The sequence below is a fragment of the Arvicanthis niloticus genome, chromosome 6, assembly GCF_011762505.2.
Source record: "Arvicanthis niloticus isolate mArvNil1 chromosome 6, mArvNil1.pat.X, whole genome shotgun sequence".
Classification (NCBI taxonomy): domain Eukaryota; kingdom Metazoa; phylum Chordata; class Mammalia; order Rodentia; family Muridae; genus Arvicanthis; species Arvicanthis niloticus.
In genome coordinates, this window is record NC_047663.1 from 4,374,440 (window position 1) to 4,392,455 (window position 18,016).

The 18,016-nt window shown below is 55.3% G+C and overlaps 1 protein-coding gene across 1 annotated transcript in view; it reads left to right on the plus strand.

The window, feature by feature from the left end:
- The window catches only part of Dnah17 (dynein axonemal heavy chain 17), a 109,654-nt gene that overhangs the window by 44,537 nt on the left and 47,101 nt on the right, over positions 1-18,016 (plus strand). Inside the window, exons 36-50 of the mRNA XM_034504907.2 lie at positions 44-148; positions 3,263-3,420; positions 3,778-3,916; positions 4,071-4,298; positions 4,562-4,699; positions 5,263-5,395; positions 6,373-6,500; positions 7,162-7,310; positions 12,212-12,494; positions 12,596-12,769; positions 12,908-13,115; positions 13,663-13,828; positions 16,118-16,220; positions 17,172-17,319; positions 17,694-17,785. Coding sequence (XP_034360798.1) covers positions 44-148; positions 3,263-3,420; positions 3,778-3,916; positions 4,071-4,298; positions 4,562-4,699; positions 5,263-5,395; positions 6,373-6,500; positions 7,162-7,310; positions 12,212-12,494; positions 12,596-12,769; positions 12,908-13,115; positions 13,663-13,828; positions 16,118-16,220; positions 17,172-17,319; positions 17,694-17,785 — 2,352 coding nt within the window. The remainder of the gene's footprint in view (positions 1-43; positions 149-3,262; positions 3,421-3,777; positions 3,917-4,070; positions 4,299-4,561; positions 4,700-5,262; positions 5,396-6,372; positions 6,501-7,161; positions 7,311-12,211; positions 12,495-12,595; positions 12,770-12,907; positions 13,116-13,662; positions 13,829-16,117; positions 16,221-17,171; positions 17,320-17,693; positions 17,786-18,016) is intronic.

Below are 18,016 nucleotides of genomic sequence, written 5' to 3' on the forward strand. Positions count from 1 at the left end.
TTGGGGGCCACTCCCTCTCTCTAATCTGATTTTCCCTTTATAGTCCTGTGGAAACATCTACAAGGGCCTGGCACAGACGGGAGCCTGGGGTTGCTTTGACGAGTTTAACCGGATCTCAGTGGAGGTCTTGTCTGTGATTGCTGTACAGGTAGGGCCCGTGGGGGGCCTGGAGCTTTGCCCAATTTTCCTGGTATCCCAGTCACCAGAGCCCCTCCTGTCTGTCTACCTCGACAGCCGTGCACTAGGCAGGGGGAGTGACACAGCAATCCTCAGATGCTCCTGCCCTGGCTCCCAGGGGTCCTAGGAAATTACCCACAGAGGAATAAAAGTCAGATACAGGGAAGCATAACTGACTCTGCTGGGGGTACTAACATAGAAAGTTACTTTGGGTGTGGTGGCACGTGCCTATAATCCCTGCCACTTTGTGATACAAACCCACAGTGATTGCAACAAGTTTAAGGCCAGACTGGTCTATAGAACAAACTCTAGGTTAGTCAGGTTAAGACTTTGTTTTGTAAATCAGAGAAGGGGAAAGAGAAGAGAGAGAATATTTGATAACTCATAGTTGGCTTTGAGATTATACTGCTGGGCAGCAGACTAGACCAAAATGGTACAGAATGTCCCACCACCACCACCACCACCACCACCACCACCACCACCACCACCACAGGCCGTATTTATAGTCTCAGGGAAAGCAAGTGCAGAATACAGACAGCTGGAATGATCACAGCTGGGCTCTGCATTATCTGAACAGAGTTTGAACAGTTGGCTGCCTGCAGCTGGCTGGGACTCGGGCCAGTGGGCTTCAGGAATTAAGTTACAAAGTCTCTATGCATCAGTTGCCTCGCTAGATAATCCATGGAGGGAGAAACCCTTCCCCAGGCTGGAGCTCTGTGCTGAGGTGGCCTCAGGCCAGACAGCTGAACTTGACTGAGGAGAGCAAAGCACTCTGGGCTTTGAAGAACGCAGGAGTATCTCAGTATAAACTAACAAGACCAGAGCAGGTGGGAAAAGTGAGGCTGTGTCCAGGGAATTCCCTAGCCCGGCACAGAACAGCAGGGGGAATCCAAGGCAAAGGGGGTGCAGGGTGGGGGCCATGCCAGCACCCCAAACTTTTAAACTCACCCGAAAGGCCCTGTGTTTCAAACAAGAGCCCCAGCAATCCTGGTGCCCGACAGACTGGATAAACACTAGGTGGGCTCTGAGGCCCTCTTGAGGCTGGCCTCCAATCCATGATCGGCTTGAGACCCCACCTGTGAAACCCTAGGCCAGGGGCCCGACTTTGGAGGTCCTAACAAACCAGGCCTAGCCACCTGCCCCAAACCCAGACAAAACAAATGAATGATGGGAAACGGGGAAAGGAAGATAGTGCCCCAGGAAGACGAGGAACAGTGTTCCTGTCCTGGGTGAGGCGGGGGTGTGCAGGTCAGGGGCGTGCTAGCAAGAGCTTCAAGGCTACACAGCAAAGAAGGGGTGCTGGGTATACACACCTAAGCACTAGTGCAGGGGATGGGGTGTCCCAGTCTTTCATAAGACAATGGTCCTTCTGTTGTCCCTGGCATAGAAGTGACCACCAAAGAGAATCTAAGAAAGGTCGAGGTGACCTGCTCCCAAGCTGCTGTCCATACCCACCTGTCCACCGAGCGCTAAGCCAGTACACTGTAGCAGAAGCAGCTGCTACTCTTGCTGGAATTTCAGTAGGATAAGCCAGTGGGGATGCAGGGGACAGGGTTACTGCCCACCCAGACATAGAGGAGATGCAGGGGTGAGAGGACTCACAGTCTGGGGGAAACCTTCCCTCTAGAGCTCTCAGCAGCCCCGCCCCAATCTGAGAAGGACCAACTGAGTTTTCCACGGCCATAGAGAGCCACTCCACCATCCCCCTTCCCAGGGTCAGTCACCCACCCCCGACTCTCTGACTCAGTTCACATCCAAAGTTCCTGCCCCACTCTCAAGTCAGGAGACAAACCCTAGAATGTTCCACGGCGCCTGTTTCATGATCTGAATGTCTGTGGACACAAAAGAGACGGGACCAAAATGCTAGGAAGATCCTAGCCGCAGGAGATGCTCCCAAATTCTTGCCCTCTAGTCCTGCCCAGGTGTGAGCCCTGTGGGCTACAAACTGAGAGGGAAACCCAGCATGACCCAGAGTCACCTAGCAAGACCAGGCAAGCAAGCTGTGCACTGGGGGGAAAAAAATAGTCCATAGCTGAGAGATTTCAGTCATGAGCCTGGAGCGCCCTCCAGTGGTAGTCTTATAGATTGCAGCTACCTTCCGTGGGTTCCTCTAAAATCCCAAGCACAGACCAGATTCCTCCATCCTGGTAAACAGGAGGTGGCCCCAGAGACTCTTGGATGCAGAGTGATAACTGACAGGACTCTTGTGGGTTCTTGTCAGAGAGTTGACAGAATTCAGCCAGGGTCACGGCCAGAGGGCACTCCTGAGACAAAAGCCCAGCTGAGGTGGACTGTATACCACCATGAAGAACAAAATCACAGCAGCCCAACACCAGAAGTCAAAGGCAATGACAGAGTGAGGGCCACTGCTAATTCACACCCACCACGTTCTGTAACCGGTGCAGCGGTGCAGGGGGGGCCAACAATCACCCAGTAAAGTGCTTGCCACACAAACCCATGGGCCGGAGCTTGGCTCCCAAAACTTGTATAAGAGGCCAGATGTGGGGACTGGAGAGATGGCTTGGGGGGTTAAAGGTACCTGATTCTTTCAGAGGACCTGAGTTTGCTTCCCTACACCCATGCCAGGTGGCTCACAGCTCCAGGGGATCCAACAGCCTCTGTGGCCTCCACAGGCAGCCAAACACACACGTACACACAGATGCAAGCATACACATAAATCTTCTCCTTAAAGAGGGGGAAAATCCAGATGCTGCCAGGCCTTTAATCCCAGCCCTCAGAAGGCAGGGGCAAATGGGTCTCTGTAAAGGCCAGAGGCCAGTCAGGGCTACAAAATGAGGACCTGTTTCAAAACACAAACAAAGCCAGATGCGAGGTGTGTAATTCCAGTGCCGTGGAGGGGGAGACAGAAGGACCCCTGGGGCTCTCTCACCAGCCAGTCCAGTCAGTTGGTGAGCTCTGCCACATTCAATGGGAGACCCTGCCTCAAAAATGTCTGGAGCAGTAGAGGAAGAGACCATTTCACTATCACACACATGCGCGCCGCACATTTGCACATGCAAATGGTTCCATTTTAATGTGTGTGTGTGTGTGTGTGTGTGTGTGTGTGTGTATACCAACTGTATAGGTAAAGTGTGTCCAAGATGCAATTCGGGCCAAGAAAAAGAAGTTTAACTTCCTGGGAGAAATAATAAGCCTCATCCCTACCGTGGGCATCTTCATCACCATGAATCCTGGCTACGCCGGACGCACAGAACTGCCAGAGAACTTGAAGGCCCTATTCAGGTGACCAGGCTGAAGGAGGGGCTCAGCAGTATCGCAGGCTGAAGAGTTAGGAGGTGGAGGAGCCCAAGGCTAGCTCCCAAGACGGAGTAGGGGTAACAAGACAGCAGGCAGGTCCTTCAAAAGCCCTGGGGCTCCCCAAGTGGGGGCAGTCCATGGCTGAGACACTTGGTGTTCTGCATGAAGAGTCTCAGAGGACTCAGAGCAAGTGTGCGGACCGATGGGGGAAGGCTGGAACCCAGTTTCATGTACCCTGAAGGTTGACTGGCAGGGACACACGACCGAGGGAGAGAGGGACAGGTGGCCCCTGAGGAGCCAGGGAGCTGAACGTGGGAGAGACAGCTCCTTGTCATCTCTCAGGCCCTGCGCCATGGTGGTCCCCGACTTCGAGCTGATCTGTGAGATCATGCTGGTGGCCGAGGGCTTCCTGGAAGCTCGCCTCCTGGCCCGGAAGTTCATCACCCTCTACACCCTGTGCAAAGAGCTGCTCTCAAAGCAGGTGTGTTCTTCCGGTTCCTAGGGCTCTTGGCCCAGCCTTGGGGGATCCACACTTGTGTCTCTGTTCTCCCTAGCCCCGAGATAAACTCAGCCTCACAGTGCCAGATGGCCACCGTCATAAGGCAAGTTCACATCCGAGTTCCCCCTCCCTGCAGGACCATTATGACTGGGGCCTTCGGGCCATCAAGTCTGTGCTGGTGGTAGCTGGCTCTTTAAAGAGGGGGGACCCCACCCGGGCAGAGGACCAGGTGCTCATGAGGGCGCTGAGAGACTTCAACATCCCCAAGATTGTGACTGATGACCTGCCTGTGTTCATGGGGCTGATCGGGGACCTCTTCCCGGCTCTGGACGTGCCCCGGAAACGAGACCTGAATTTTGAGAAGGTAATTCTCTCCTCCCTGACATACACCTCCATAGCCATCCTGAGAAACTTGCTCTTTGGTGCAAGAATCCCGGGGCCATAGCTGCTCCCTGCTCCCCGCTCCCCAGCCAGCCCCAGCCCCAAGAACTGATGGTCACGGAGTCTGGAGTCAGGGCCCCGGGGCAGTGTGAGTTCTGGGTGAAATCAGGAACACAGCTTTGGAAGTTCAGCCACAGGAATGGTTGTCTTCCTGTGCCCTCTTAACTCTGCCACCGTGTCACCCAGATCATCAAACAGAGCATCGTGGAGCTCAAGTTGCAGGCAGAAGACAGCTTTGTGCTAAAAGTCGTGCAGCTGGAGGAGCTGCTTCAAGTCCGACACTCGGTGTTCGTCATCGGGAACGCGGGCAGCGGCAAATCCCAGGCACGTCCAGCACCCCCCCCCCATCACCTGCCTCTCCTGTCCCCCCAGCATTGTCTGGGGCCAGGGTGAACCCTAGAGGGTAGCATCCAACACCACCAGTGCTAGTAATAGTAAACCAGCCAATAGTAAGCCAGATCCTTACCTAATTACAGAACCCATTCCCGAAGAAACAGGACCTAGGGGATAGAGAAACTGGGTGTGGTGGCGCACACCTTTAATTCCAGCGCTCAGGAGGCAGAAGCTGGTGGATCTCTGTGAGTTCCAGGCCAGCCTGACTACATAGAAAGTTCTAGGTCAGCTGGGCTGCGTGGCGATGTCTAAGAAAACTTGGGGTCCTGATAGCAAGTTATAGTTTGAAAGGCAAAAACTGTTGCATGGTGTTTAAAAAAGAAAATATGTGCACACATGTACGCACACACAAAATATCCTCAGGTGCCCTTAAAACCAGTTTCTCTGCGTGAAAACATCCAGGGCTTCACAGAGGGCTGCCCCGTGCAGACTGCGTCAGGCGCCCCCGTACAGGCGCTGTGGACGTTGAGTCAGTGGATGCTCGCCACCCTCAGGTCCTCAAATCCCTCAACAAGACCTACCAGAACCTGAAGAGGAAGCCCGTGGCGGTGGACTTGGACCCGAAGGCTGTCACCTGTGACGAGCTGTTTGGCATCATCAACCCAGCGACCAGGGAATGGAAAGACGGTAGGTGGGGCGTCATCTGCAGTGAGGCTTTCTGAGACCCCTCCACATCCCTTAGCAGGCTCCCTGAGATGTGTCACAACCAGTGCAGGCTCTGGCCAGGTCCAGATCACTGCAGAAGGACTAATGGAGCCCGTGCTGGGGCACTCAGGGCTCAGAGCACCTGAGCCACCAGACAAGGAAGAGGGAGCTGAGATGGACCCAGTGGCCCAAGTAGAGCCCCCCCCCCCGCACCCCAAGAGGGGACCCAGAGGTTGAGCCCTGCTGTAGTGGCAGCCTCCTGCAGAGAACCCCAGGGAGCGGAGGGCGGGGCTCTGTCCACAGGTTCTGGGATAGAGACTTCTGGTTGAGACTCCATTGTGTTTGCCTCATGAGAAAAAGAACTGGGCCAGGGAAAGGGGGAGCTGAGGTGTTGGCCACGTGAGCACTTCCTGGCTGGAAGCAAAGAGCAGGCCTCACTCCCCATGGGAGGCGCACACTGACCCCTCTTGCTCACCCTTTGTGGTCTTCTCACCCACCTCCTGTGCACGCATTTCTACATGGGTATCTTGTCTCTCCCTGGTGGGAAGACAAGTTCGGCCAGGGGGATGGGGCTTTAATCATCTGCAAGCTGTCTCCCTACCCCTTTCCGTGCTGGGCACAGGGCGGATTTGAGCATTTGAGGGAGCGAGTGACTGAGTGAGCCCCTCCACAGGAGGCCACTTAACCTTGAAGGGGTGAGGCAGGTCAATAGTGGAAAGGGGTGGGGCTGAGGGGTCCCTCAGAAGGAGGTAAGAACAGGGGCTAGCGCAGGTACCAAGAAGAGGAGCAAGAAGGCCACCATTGTCCCTTTAAGGGCGGGACCTGCCACCTCTGAGAAGCTGAGTAGGGCCGAGGTCAGGTTCACCAGGGCATGACAGAGTGAAGGCTACAGAGTGCTGGGCGTGTTATGTAGCCCCCTCAGAAGGGGCCATGAGCGTCACCAGCCTGCCTCCCTCCAGGCCTGTTCTCAACCATCATGCGGGACCTGGCCAACATCACCCACGATGGTCCCAAGTGGATTGTCCTGGACGGGGACATAGACCCCATGTGGATTGAGTCTCTCAACACGGTCATGGATGACAACAAGGTATGTGACTCCTGGATCCACAGCCGAGCCACTGTCACCTGTCACCACCACAGTAAGAGAGAGCCTACAGGCCATGTGCACTGTACACACAACGATGGGAGGAAGGAGGGAGGGCGCAAAGTGGCTAGGAGTCTGTCAAGAGCCCCACTGAGAAAGTCATGGACCACAGACAGCACCTGCTGTAATAGACGCTCTCTATGGAGGACACAGATCCATGCACTCCTGAACCTGCCCGTGGTCCTGTCTCTGCGTGGGCCGGAGTAAAGCTGGAGGCTCAGTCTCCAGCTCACCCATGGTGTAGTGTAGAAAGGACATGTGGGGGAGGCAGAAACGGCCTCCAGAGTATCCTAAAAGCAGCTTAAGAAAATGATTCTTCCCAGTACTGGGAAGGGTGAGGCAGGAGGACCCTGAGTTCAAGGCCTGCTTGGGCTGCATAGCAAGACCCTGCCTCAAAGACAGGCTTCTCAGTTGGATAGAAGGAGACACAGAAGGATACAGGAGGAGAGGGTTGTGGGTTTGGCGGGATGCCTGTGTTGGCTAGGCACACAGGGAAGCAAGGAGAGCCGAGACATACAGGTTCATTGCGGCCACGTGTGCCACCTTCAGTGGCTCCTCATTTGCGGACTGCCACTGACCAATGGGCTTGCTCCGTCCTCCCTAGGTCCTCACCCTGGCCAGCAATGAGCGAATTCCCTTGAATCGCACCATGAGGCTGGTGTTTGAGATCAGTCACCTGAGGACAGCCACCCCGGCCACGGTCTCTAGGGCCGGGATACTCTACATCAACCCTGCTGATTTAGGGTGGAACCCGTGAGTAAGGCTTGGGTTCTCTCATCCCAAACCACGGCAGAGAAGGCGGTCAGTAGACTGACTGTCGTGGTGGTGTATGCTTGCGTGTGCCCATCCACTCACATAAGTACCATGCACCATTTCACCTCATGTTCCGTGGGCTCTATCAGAGCGGTGCATGCTTGTGTGTACCATGCTGGCTCGCCTCCCCGTCACTGAGGTAAAAGGAAAGAAGCCTATGAGGCATAGGACAGAAGCTCACAGTGACAGCACAACAGGTGAAACACTTTGATACAAAAGCTGAAAAGTCCAAGGCGCTTGAATGAAGAGAGGCCTGGCTTGCCTGTTGTCCCAGAGGACTGAAGTCAAAGCTGCCACCCGAGAGTAGAGGGGACATTCAGGAAGTGCAGGGCCCGGGTCAGCATCCCTGATGAGGACTGGAACTCACAGGGAGGCCCTGAGCCGGGTGGAGAGTGAAGGCCAAGGGCCATGAAGAAAAGATGTTTTGTGACGTGGGAAGTGGCTCCTGCCTCGCCTGAGGACAGCACATGGCAACGGAGAAGGGGGTGGGAGAAGGCGTGCACCTGAGAGCAGCTTGAAGTCTTGAGGAACAGAAGACTTGATGTTGATATCTTCCTGTGTGGACCTGTGACCAATGATTGGCAGAATAGTAAAACTTCAAGGCACACAGAAAGAACAGCTTGGCGCCAATGTCCTTAGCCAGCTGGAATAGAAATCCGTGGCATGTTCTAGGAACCACAGGCTCAGGATGAGTACCTGAGCTGGAGACGAGCATCAGCTCATCAGTCCTTCTCCCCACCCATCCATCCTCCCACCTACTTATCCATCCATCCATCTACCCGTCCATCCTCCTGCCCACTGACCCATCCCCCCACCCACCCTTCCATCTATCCATCCTCCCACCCATCTACCCACCCATTTTCCCATCCACTCATCCATCCTCTCACCCATCCATCCATCCTCCCTCCTATCTTCCCACCCATCCTCTCATCCATCCTCCCACCCATCCATCTTCCCACCTACTTATCTATCCATCTATCTACCCATCCATCCTCCTGCCCACTGACCCATCCCCCCACCCACCCTTCCATCTATCCATCCTCCCACCCATCTACCCACCCATTTTCCCATCCACTCATCCATCCTCCCACCCATCCATCCATCCTCCCTTCTATCCTCCCACCCATCCTCCCACCCATCCTCCCATCCATCCATCTTCCCATCCACCCTCCCATCCATGCTCCAATCCACTCATCCATCCTCCCATCCATACTCTCACCCATCCATCCATCCTCCCACCCATCCATCCATCCTCCCATCCATCCTCCCACCCATCCACTCATTCATCCTCTTATCCATCCTCCCATTCAGTCATCTATCCTCCCATCCACTCATCCATCCTCCCATCCATCCTCCCATCCATCCATCCATCCATCCTCCCATCCACTCATCCATCCATCCTCCCTCCCATTCTCCCATCCATCCTCCCATCCATCCACCCATCCATCCTCCCATCCATCCTCCCACCTATCTACCCATCCATCCTCCTACCCACTGACCCATCCTCCCAACAATCCATCCATCCACCCACACACTCAGCAATCCATCTACCTACCCATTTATCTATCCATCTCTATTCTTTGCCCAATCATCAACTCATCTACCCTTCCATCCATCTACCCATCCCTTCTCCATCCATTCACCCTCCTCCCATTTACCCAATTGACCCTCTCTGCACACCGTCTGTGTCTGTTGAACCCTAAGCATTCCATGCTGGGGAAGTTGATTTTCCAGGAAAAATATGGGTCATGGTTGCAGAAGATAATTTTCCTAACAAAACTCACACTGTTTGAGGAACAAAGAGAATCATATACCCCAAAAGCAATTTCAGAAGAGACACAGGGGGCAGTGGTGAGCTACACAGACACTCTGAGGAGAAACTGGACAGAGCAGGAAGCTGACAGGACCACACCTGAGACAAGCAGGCTGGAGGAAGGAAGAAAGTTGGCTCCAACTTGGCAGACAGGTGCCCATGGATAACTCAAGATAGATTCGTGAAAGAAAGGGGCTGAAGCCAGGCGCCAGGCACAGAGGAGGTCCTGGGGGTGAAGAGCTGTGGGTGCTTCAGCAAGGGGAGGGACGTTTGTCAAGGTGAGAAACAGTCTTGGGTACAAGGAGCAGGCCTGAGGTATCCAGGTGTGCTCCACTGTAGTAGAGAGAAGGAAATGAGAGTTCAGACTTCATCCCTGTCCTCCTTCAGTGGGAGGTGGGATGTCTGCAGGGGGCAGCCAGCAGGATGAGGCCAGGCCCCCACAGGGCACTGAGGAGGATGGCCCCATGCAGGCACAGGACTGGGATCCAGCCAGACACGGGGGGGGGGGTGCGGGTTGGGGGGCTGGGAGCTGCTGAGACGGGACATTAACCTACCAGCGCTTGCCAAGTTCCTGGCATTGCTTTAAAGAAGAGCTGCATGCCAGGCAGCCACTAACAGGAGTCCACCCTCTGAGAGCCAAGGCCAGGAGCCCGAGGTCAGGATGGTTGCACACTGGACCCTCGAGGGATATAGGACAGATTGGTCCCAACATCTAACAGCTCTTGGTGGCTTGTGACCACCTACGGCTGTCTCCACACAGCCCTCTGCTGGGCATCAGATTCAGGGTCCACTGTAACCCAGGATGGTGACATCTTGCGATCTGCACCTTGATTAGGCTCACAAGAGCTCCTGTCCTACGTGGGACCACATGGGTGCATCGAGGCTGTTCTTCTGCCCTCCACAGCAGCTTGAGTTCCAGGGAGAGCAGAAGGCAGGGCGGGAACCAAAATGAAGCCCAGGTAGAAGATGAGACACAGGAAAGGAAGACAAGTCATGGGCACACCACGAGATGGGAAACATCAGATCACAGACCACACTAGGATACAGGAGATGGAGTCATAGGAGACAGATGTGGGAACAGGAAGGAGGGAGGGAGCAGGAGGTGAGATTGGCAAGGGCAGAGGAAGGGATTGGACTCCTGGGGTGTCCAAGGAATCGGAAGAGGACAAGATCTGCTGAAGGAGAGAAGAGAGGCAGGTACAGCACCCCCATCAAGATGGAGGAGAGGCAGGTTCCGCACCCCCAGATGGGGAAGGGGCAAGTATAGAGCCCCCACTTCAGATGGAGGAGAGGCAGCAGGTACAGCCCATTCCCACATCCACTGATGCAGCAGTGACATGCCCCAGCTGCCTCTGGGAATGAAGCAGGAAGTGCCTGACCCTGTCAAGAAGTCTAACCTGTGTCATGAGTCTGTACACAGGTGGAAGCCAGAATGCCCTGTACAGGATGTCACCAAGGCAATGTTTGTTACAATGTGACACCAAGGCAGTGTTACCATATGACACAGGAATCCTCAGCTCAGGCAGTGAAGCAGCAGCCTGAGTCTATATCTGCATGTCGGTCCTCCACCCACCCCACCCCACCCCACCCCACCCCGCCTCGGCCTAAGGACCACCTGCATGTGCAGTTCACACCAGCACTGCATCCTGCTTGGAGACATAGGTGGCAGAGGGTTCTCTACCACACTGGTTTGCAGGTGTTGGGACCCAAGGCTGCAGCTTCTGTCTTATGTCCCAACAGCAGAGCAGGAAGCAACAGAGTTTCCATGACGCTCATGGCGAGCCCTGGGTCCTGGCTGTGGATAGTTGCCTCATGTTTCATAACATGAGCTTCCTGCTTATGCCTCTGGCATCCTGGAAATGACGCACACCCTCAGCTCACTGACCCTCAAGGGAGCCCAGCACTATTTATGCTTTTAGCAGACACTCCTCTGGCACTTACCATGGAGCAGGCTCCCCTCTGCGAGCTTTAAAAAGAGCATCCTGCGAGGTCCCCTGGAGTGGAGGTGATGTAAACATCACCGGGTTATAGATGAGAATCTGGAACCCAGAGCTGTTTGTCGAGTGACTTGCTTCAGGTTGCAGCTGGCCATGGTCCACCATGCAAGCCCGGGCAGCCAGCCGCAGCTTCCCGACCCCTCATAACGGTGCTGGGCCATGAAGTTGTGCCACGCCATCTGGAGTGGTTCCCACGGGGGCATCTAATACATGGACTTGGACTCTTCCAATGACGGTGTCACGTTCAACTTGAGCTCACTGAAGCAAAGTCTCTGTTGACGTATACATACATGTTTGTATGCATGCATGCACATATGTGGATTCCAGTCAGGCACGGCCAGATGCAAAGGTCCAGATGATGTCACGAGGGTCCCAGCTCCCCCTCCTCTTCCATCCTTAGCTGTTCCCTCCCCACAGATGACCTCACATGCTCTTCTGTTCCCCTCGTCCCCAGCCCTCACTATTAGCTTCAGCTGGGGGAAGATGCTTTCTGGATAGCAACAGGAATGACTCTCAGGAGACTGGGGATGTAGTCAGGGCGAGCACTTGCTTAGCACACAGGAAGCCCCAGGTTCAACCCCCAGCACCACACAATCCAGGCCTGGCCACTGTGCACTGGGTGATCCCAGCACTTGAGAGAGATGGAGGGTGGGAGGATTCGGGAGTTCAAGGTCATCCTCCGCTACATAGTTTGAGGACAATGTGGGATTCAAGAGATATTGGGGTGTGGAAAAAAAGAAGGAAGGAGGGGACTGGAAGAATGGAGAGAGGAAGGGCAAAGGGTTGAGTGGCTCTTGAGATGACTGTCGAAAGAAAAGAGGAAAGAAGAAATAAAGAAAAGCCGGTGTGGGCCCAGTTGCCGTGGACCTAGTTCATTCCAAAAGCCAGAAAGAACACAGACTCCCCACTGGCCCAGCATCCTCAGCAGGCCCTGACCATGCCCTCCTTCCCTGGTCACCCCACCGGTGATGTGGGCAAGGCGAGTGTTTGAGCAGAGGGCGGACTGACTGGCGGCCATCCCTCCCTCTCAGGGTGGTGAGCAGCTGGATCGAGAGGCGCAAGGTGCAGTCAGAGAAAGCCAACCTGATCATCCTCTTCGACAAGTACCTGCCCACGTGCCTGGACAAGTTACGCATCGGCTTCAAGAGGATAACCCCCGTGCCGGAAATCACGGTCATCCAGACCATCCTGTACCTTCTGGAGTGCCTGCTCACGGAGAAGAACGCCCCACCCGACTCCCCCAAAGAACTATACGAGCTGTACTTCGTGTTTGCCTGCTTCTGGGCCTTCGGGGGCGCCATGTTCCAGGACCAGGTGACAGGCACCCCGGGGACCCGGCTATCCAGACCAGGCCACCCTGCCGCTCTCTTACCCGAGCCTCCGGCCCTTCCCTCCTTCCCTCCCCGCCTTAACAGCTCATTGATTATCGAGTGGAGTTCAGCAAATGGTGGATCAATGAATTTAAAACAATCAAGTTACCCTCGCAGGGGACCATTTTTGACTACTACATCGACCCCGACACAAAGAAATTCCTGCCTTGGACAGATAAAGTGCCTAACTTTGAGCTGGACCCCGACATCCCACTACAGGTAACCTTTGCCAGAGCCGTGATCTGGAGGAGAGCTCAGTGTCCCGCAGTGACACTGGGGACTTAGACCGGCAGGCCAGCTGGAACTGGCTCTGTCGTCTGTTACCCATGCCCTTCTCCCTCCTGCTACCTCCCCCAGGCCTCTCTAGTCCACACCACAGAAACTATCCGCATCCGGTACTTCATGGACCTGCTCATGGAGAAGGCGTGGCCCGTGATGCTGGTGGGCAATGCGGGCACCGGCAAGTCGGTGCTGATGGGGGACAAGCTGGAGAGCCTCAGCACTGACGACTACCTAGTACAGGCCGTGCCCTTCAACTTCTACACGACCTCAGCCATGCTGCAGGGTGAGAGGGTCCGGCCCCACCCTCACACCTGCCCCGCCCACCCAGCCCAGCCCCGCCCCTCACTGCCCCGCCCTGCCCCGCCCTGCCCAGCCGTGCCCAGCCCAGCCGTGCCCCACCCCCACTATAGGGGGGGGGGGAGGGGACGACGACTATAGACTACAAGTCTTGTCTCCATGGAGGCACCCGAGCGGTGTCCTGGGCTGATGCTGTAGTTGTGGTCAGTGAGGGGCACTGAGGGTCGGAGAGGCGGCTGGTCCGGGTGAATTCAATCTCACACGGATTAGAGGTTCAACCAAGGTTGAGCCAGATCTGGGATCCTGCCGCCTCCACCTCTGACTAGTGTTTTAATACAGAGGCCAAGTTCAGCAACAGATGGTGGACCGTGGTGGACCCCTGCTGCCCATAACACACACACATACACACACACACACACACACACACACACACACGAGGCCTTTTTTTCCTCCTCCCTGTGGGAGGGAGTCGGTCCCCGCTCTATCTAATAGGCACCAGCTCAGGGTGGTAGATGACATTCTATCCTTCTCAGGGGTGCTGGAGAAGCCTCTGGAGAAGAAGTCAGGGAGGAACTACGGCCCCCCAGGCACTAAGAAGCTGATCTACTTCATCGATGACATGAACATGCCAGAGGTGGACAAGTACGGCACGGTGGCCCCACACACCCTCATCCGCCAGCACATGGACCACAGGCACTGGTGAGGGCCTGCGGAGCTTGGAAGCAAGGCCATGGGATTCCGTGAGGGAGGGGCGTGGCCAGGACCCTGTGAGGGAGGGGCTAGGGCTGGGCAGCCGTGGATAGGAATAGAGAAGGTGGCAGGGGGCTGGTCAGGGGCTAGCAGTGAGACAACGGGGTCACGGCGCAGGGTCGTGGGCGTGAAAGGACCATTCATGTTCTGTGCTTTTGCCACGCTTCACAAACATGTCAGTAACTACGGCCAAGACCCTCAGAAGTGGGCAGAGATAGGTCCCCACTCAAGGACATGCATGTCTGCTGTGGGAGACTCTCGAAGAGCTCTGAGGAAAAGCCCGAGGTCCATCAGAGGAGCCCCTGATGGGTCAAAGATGCCCCTTGGAGAGCTGTAGGGCAGCTGGGAGCCGGACACTGTCAGGAGTGCTCTCCAGCAGGGCAGCCTGGGCTGAGAGGAGCCACGTGCAAAGGCCCTGCAGCAGGAGGGAGTGTGGCCCAAGGATGAGCTAAGGGAGGAAGAAGGGAGGGGTACACATGGTTGCTTCAGCCTGACACAGGGGACTCTGTCCCAGTGGCACTGGGACACCCAGGTGACACACTGGGGAATAATCAGGCTGTTCAGGTCATTTACCTCTTGAGGAAGCAGCCCGGGCCAGAGCTAGGAGAAGCTGAGCTCATCAGAAGCCAGTCAGTGGGTTCCCAGAGTCCTCCCCCTACCACCACCACACACACACACACCAGCCAAGACTGTCAGGAGCACGCTCAGGGGACCAGGCTGTCTGTGCAAGGTCACAGTCCCAACACTGACCCCACAGGCAGCCCTGACCCATGGGGCCCAGCTGTGGGGACAGCCACCGCCCTGGGGTTGGGGGTGAGCTGCACACCATGGCCCTCAAGAAGGCAGGGGGAGAGTATTGTGAAGTGAGGTGATGGGGTGCCACCCCCACACTGTGGCTTTCCTGAGGAGGCTGCTGGAGACTCATCCATGCTCCCCCACAGGCTCCTGGTGAGCTCCCCATCTGGCTGTACAGCATCAGACATTCCAAAAGCTTCGTCCGGTCCCTGGTGCACTCTCCCCTCAAGAGGCCCTCCCGCTAGTCAGACTCCAGCTGCGGCAGCTCAGCCCACGCCTGCCTTCAGATTGTCTCTGAAGAAACTTAAGGAGTGAGGGGAGGGGTGGCTAGATTTGAGTTTTCAAAAGATCCCTTGAGGGGCCAGGGAGGATGGCTCAGCAGAGCTTGCCCTCAAGGCCGACAACCAGAGTTTGACCCCTGGGAGCTACCCTGTAGAAGGGAAAAGCAAACTGTCCTCCTGCAAACTGGCCTCTGCCATCCTCACATATGTAGGCAATGTGGCAAACCTCCCTACAGATGAGGTCCAGGTGGCCCACGATGGCAGGGACAAGGGGACCCTGCTGTGTCAGGAAGAGGTACTCATGGTGCCTGACCCACAGACATGGCAGGGACACTGGAAGTCAGTCTCGAACTTCCGAGGAGGCAGGGAGGGGCTTCTCAGACAAAACTTTGTAAGGCAGAGCTGGAGGCAACAAAGCAGCTCCAGTGATTAATGTCAGAGTTGTGGGGTTTTGTTCAACAAGAGCATAGGCTGACATAATAGTTAACAGATGGGGACACCCACACCTCCCCCCAACCTTGTGCTAGGCCTTCAGAGGAGTCATCTGAAGAACACCAGCATCACCAAGGGCCAAATGGGAAACACTCAGAGGGATACAGTCAGGACAGTGATGCGGCTGAGCAGGAGAGGCTGGGGACTGGGGACTGGGCTCGCCTTGTACACAAGAGACCCTGTGTTCAGTCTCCAACACTGTGTAGACCAGGCCTAGCGGCATACGTACGCTTATAATTCTAGCACCTGGCAGGTGGAAGCAGGAGAATCCCAAGTTCGCGGTTGTCCTTGGCTACACGGGGAGTTAGAGGCCAGCCTAGGATGCAAGAGACCCTTACTCGCAGGTGCCCTTACAAACAGGCTTGTCTGCCCTGGCTTCCACATCCTTATAGTAACACTGAGCAAAGGTAGGAGTATCAACCAAGGTACAGAGCAGCTAGTTATCCGGGCCAACATGACCAACCACTCCCCACGAGAGCTGGACTGGAGCCCACAGCTGTGCTCAGAGGGGCTTCTGCCTCCCATCAAAGCTCCCCTCGGCACAGCACACACCTGATTCTCTCACGCCTGCCAGTCTGCTCAGGTTGTCTTTGCTAGGCACATACCAGGTGATTTACAGGAGGGGGTTTTCCTGGCATGTGGTGGCTTACACCGTTCCCGCCTGACACAGGTATGACAGGCAGAAACTGACACTGAAGGACGTGCACAACTGTCAGTATGTGGCTTGCATGAACCCTACTTCTGGCTCCTTCACCATTGACCCCAGACTACAGGTAAGCAGAGAGGTCAACCAGTCCCGTCAGCTGCTCCAGGCTGAGGCAGCTCTGGCTTGGGGGTGTTAGAGCTTGGACTGCCATGCTCCAGAAACCCCCCGAGCCTTTCACTGTCAGGAAACTGAGGGGAGCAGGAAAGCAGGAGGCCAGACAGTCCTCCTCATGACCCCGGAATGCTGCCAGATATGCCAGGTGTGGTGCACACCTGTCATCCCAGCCCTTGGGACACAGAAGCAAGAGGATTGTGAGTTCAAGGCCAGCATGGGCTATGATGCAGGCCCTGTCTCAGCACCAAAGGCTGGGGTTGTAGCTCTGTAGAACACGTGTGTGGCATGCACGGGATGCTAGGTTTGGTCTCCAGCAGATGCCCAGCTGCAACTGAATTTCAGATAACCCACGATACTTTTTTAGTATAAGCATTTCCCATATAACACTAGAGACAGACTTGAACTCCAAGATGTATCGCTGGCTATCCAGGGTCCAGTTTTATATCTGTAACCATGCCCAGGCTGCCGTCTCCAATCACCAAAGTCACAGGGACCTGGGATCTCTGTGCCACACTGTGCCTCTGGTAATATTTTTCGGGACAGTGTGTGTGTGATGGTTTGCATATGCTCTTCCCAGGGAGTGGCACTATTAGTGGGTGTGACCCTCTTGGAGTAGGTGTGGCCATGTTCCTGCCTAGATGATACTGGACTGAACCTCTGAACCCGTAAGCCAGCTGCAATTAAATGTTGTCCTTTATAAGAGTTGCCTTGGTCATGGTGTCTGTCCACAGCAGTAAGACCCTAACTAAGGCAGTATGCGTGGCTGTCTCCCACAGAATGGGTGTTTTCAACACAGCCTGACTATGAGCCCCCAATACATTAGTCAGTGGTGACGGCTCTGCTCTTCCCAGAGGGTTAGCCATGGCTGCCCGCCGACTTGTAACTTGGAGGGGTCTGTTTGCAGCGTCACTTCTGTGTGTTTGCCGTGAGCTTTCCCGGCCAGGAGGCCCTCATCACCATCTACAACACGATTCTGGCACAGCATCTGTCCTACCGTTCGACCCCCTTGGTGATCCAGCGGTTGAGCAACCACCTGGTGACTGCAGCCCTGGGTAAGCGGAGGCTGCCTCCCCTCCAGCCAGTTAGTGAAACCCACTGCTTTATGGGCTGGTGGGCCTTCCTATCTGTCCTCTGGTAAATATTTCATCTATTCTTTGGAATCGATATATATATATATTTTTTTAAATGGTGCTACGCTGCAGCTCGGAGAGATGTGAAATCCAATGGCTTGGGGAGTCGGAGACGGGAGGGGTGATTTATAGCAGCAGCAGCAGCAGCGAGGGCCCGCCCTCCTCCGAGAGCCCCACAGATTTCTCAGTTAAATTGTCACCGTTTCATAGTCCATTTGTTTTAGGAACTTTAAGCCCTGCACTTCCTGAGGCCATTAAGAGTCCACAAGAATCGATGTGCCTCTCTCCTGTAACAGCCCTGCACCAGAAAGTCGCAGCGACGTTCCTTCCCACGGCCATTAGGTTTCATTACATCTTCAATCTCAGGGACCTCTCCAATATATTCCAGGTACCACGGTGGCTCTATGTCATGGCCCATGGCCAAGTCCCCGACCCGTGGGGGCTCTCCTCCTCTGCAGTGTGCTCGGGAGGAAACAGAAAACTGAGTGTGGGGCGAGGGAAGTGGCAGGGGTAACGGGGACTTGTCGGGATGGCGGTGATGGTGGTGGTGACAGGCTGAAGATTATGAATATGATGACAACCATTACATTCACTCCTGTTTCATGGCTGCTTACTCTGA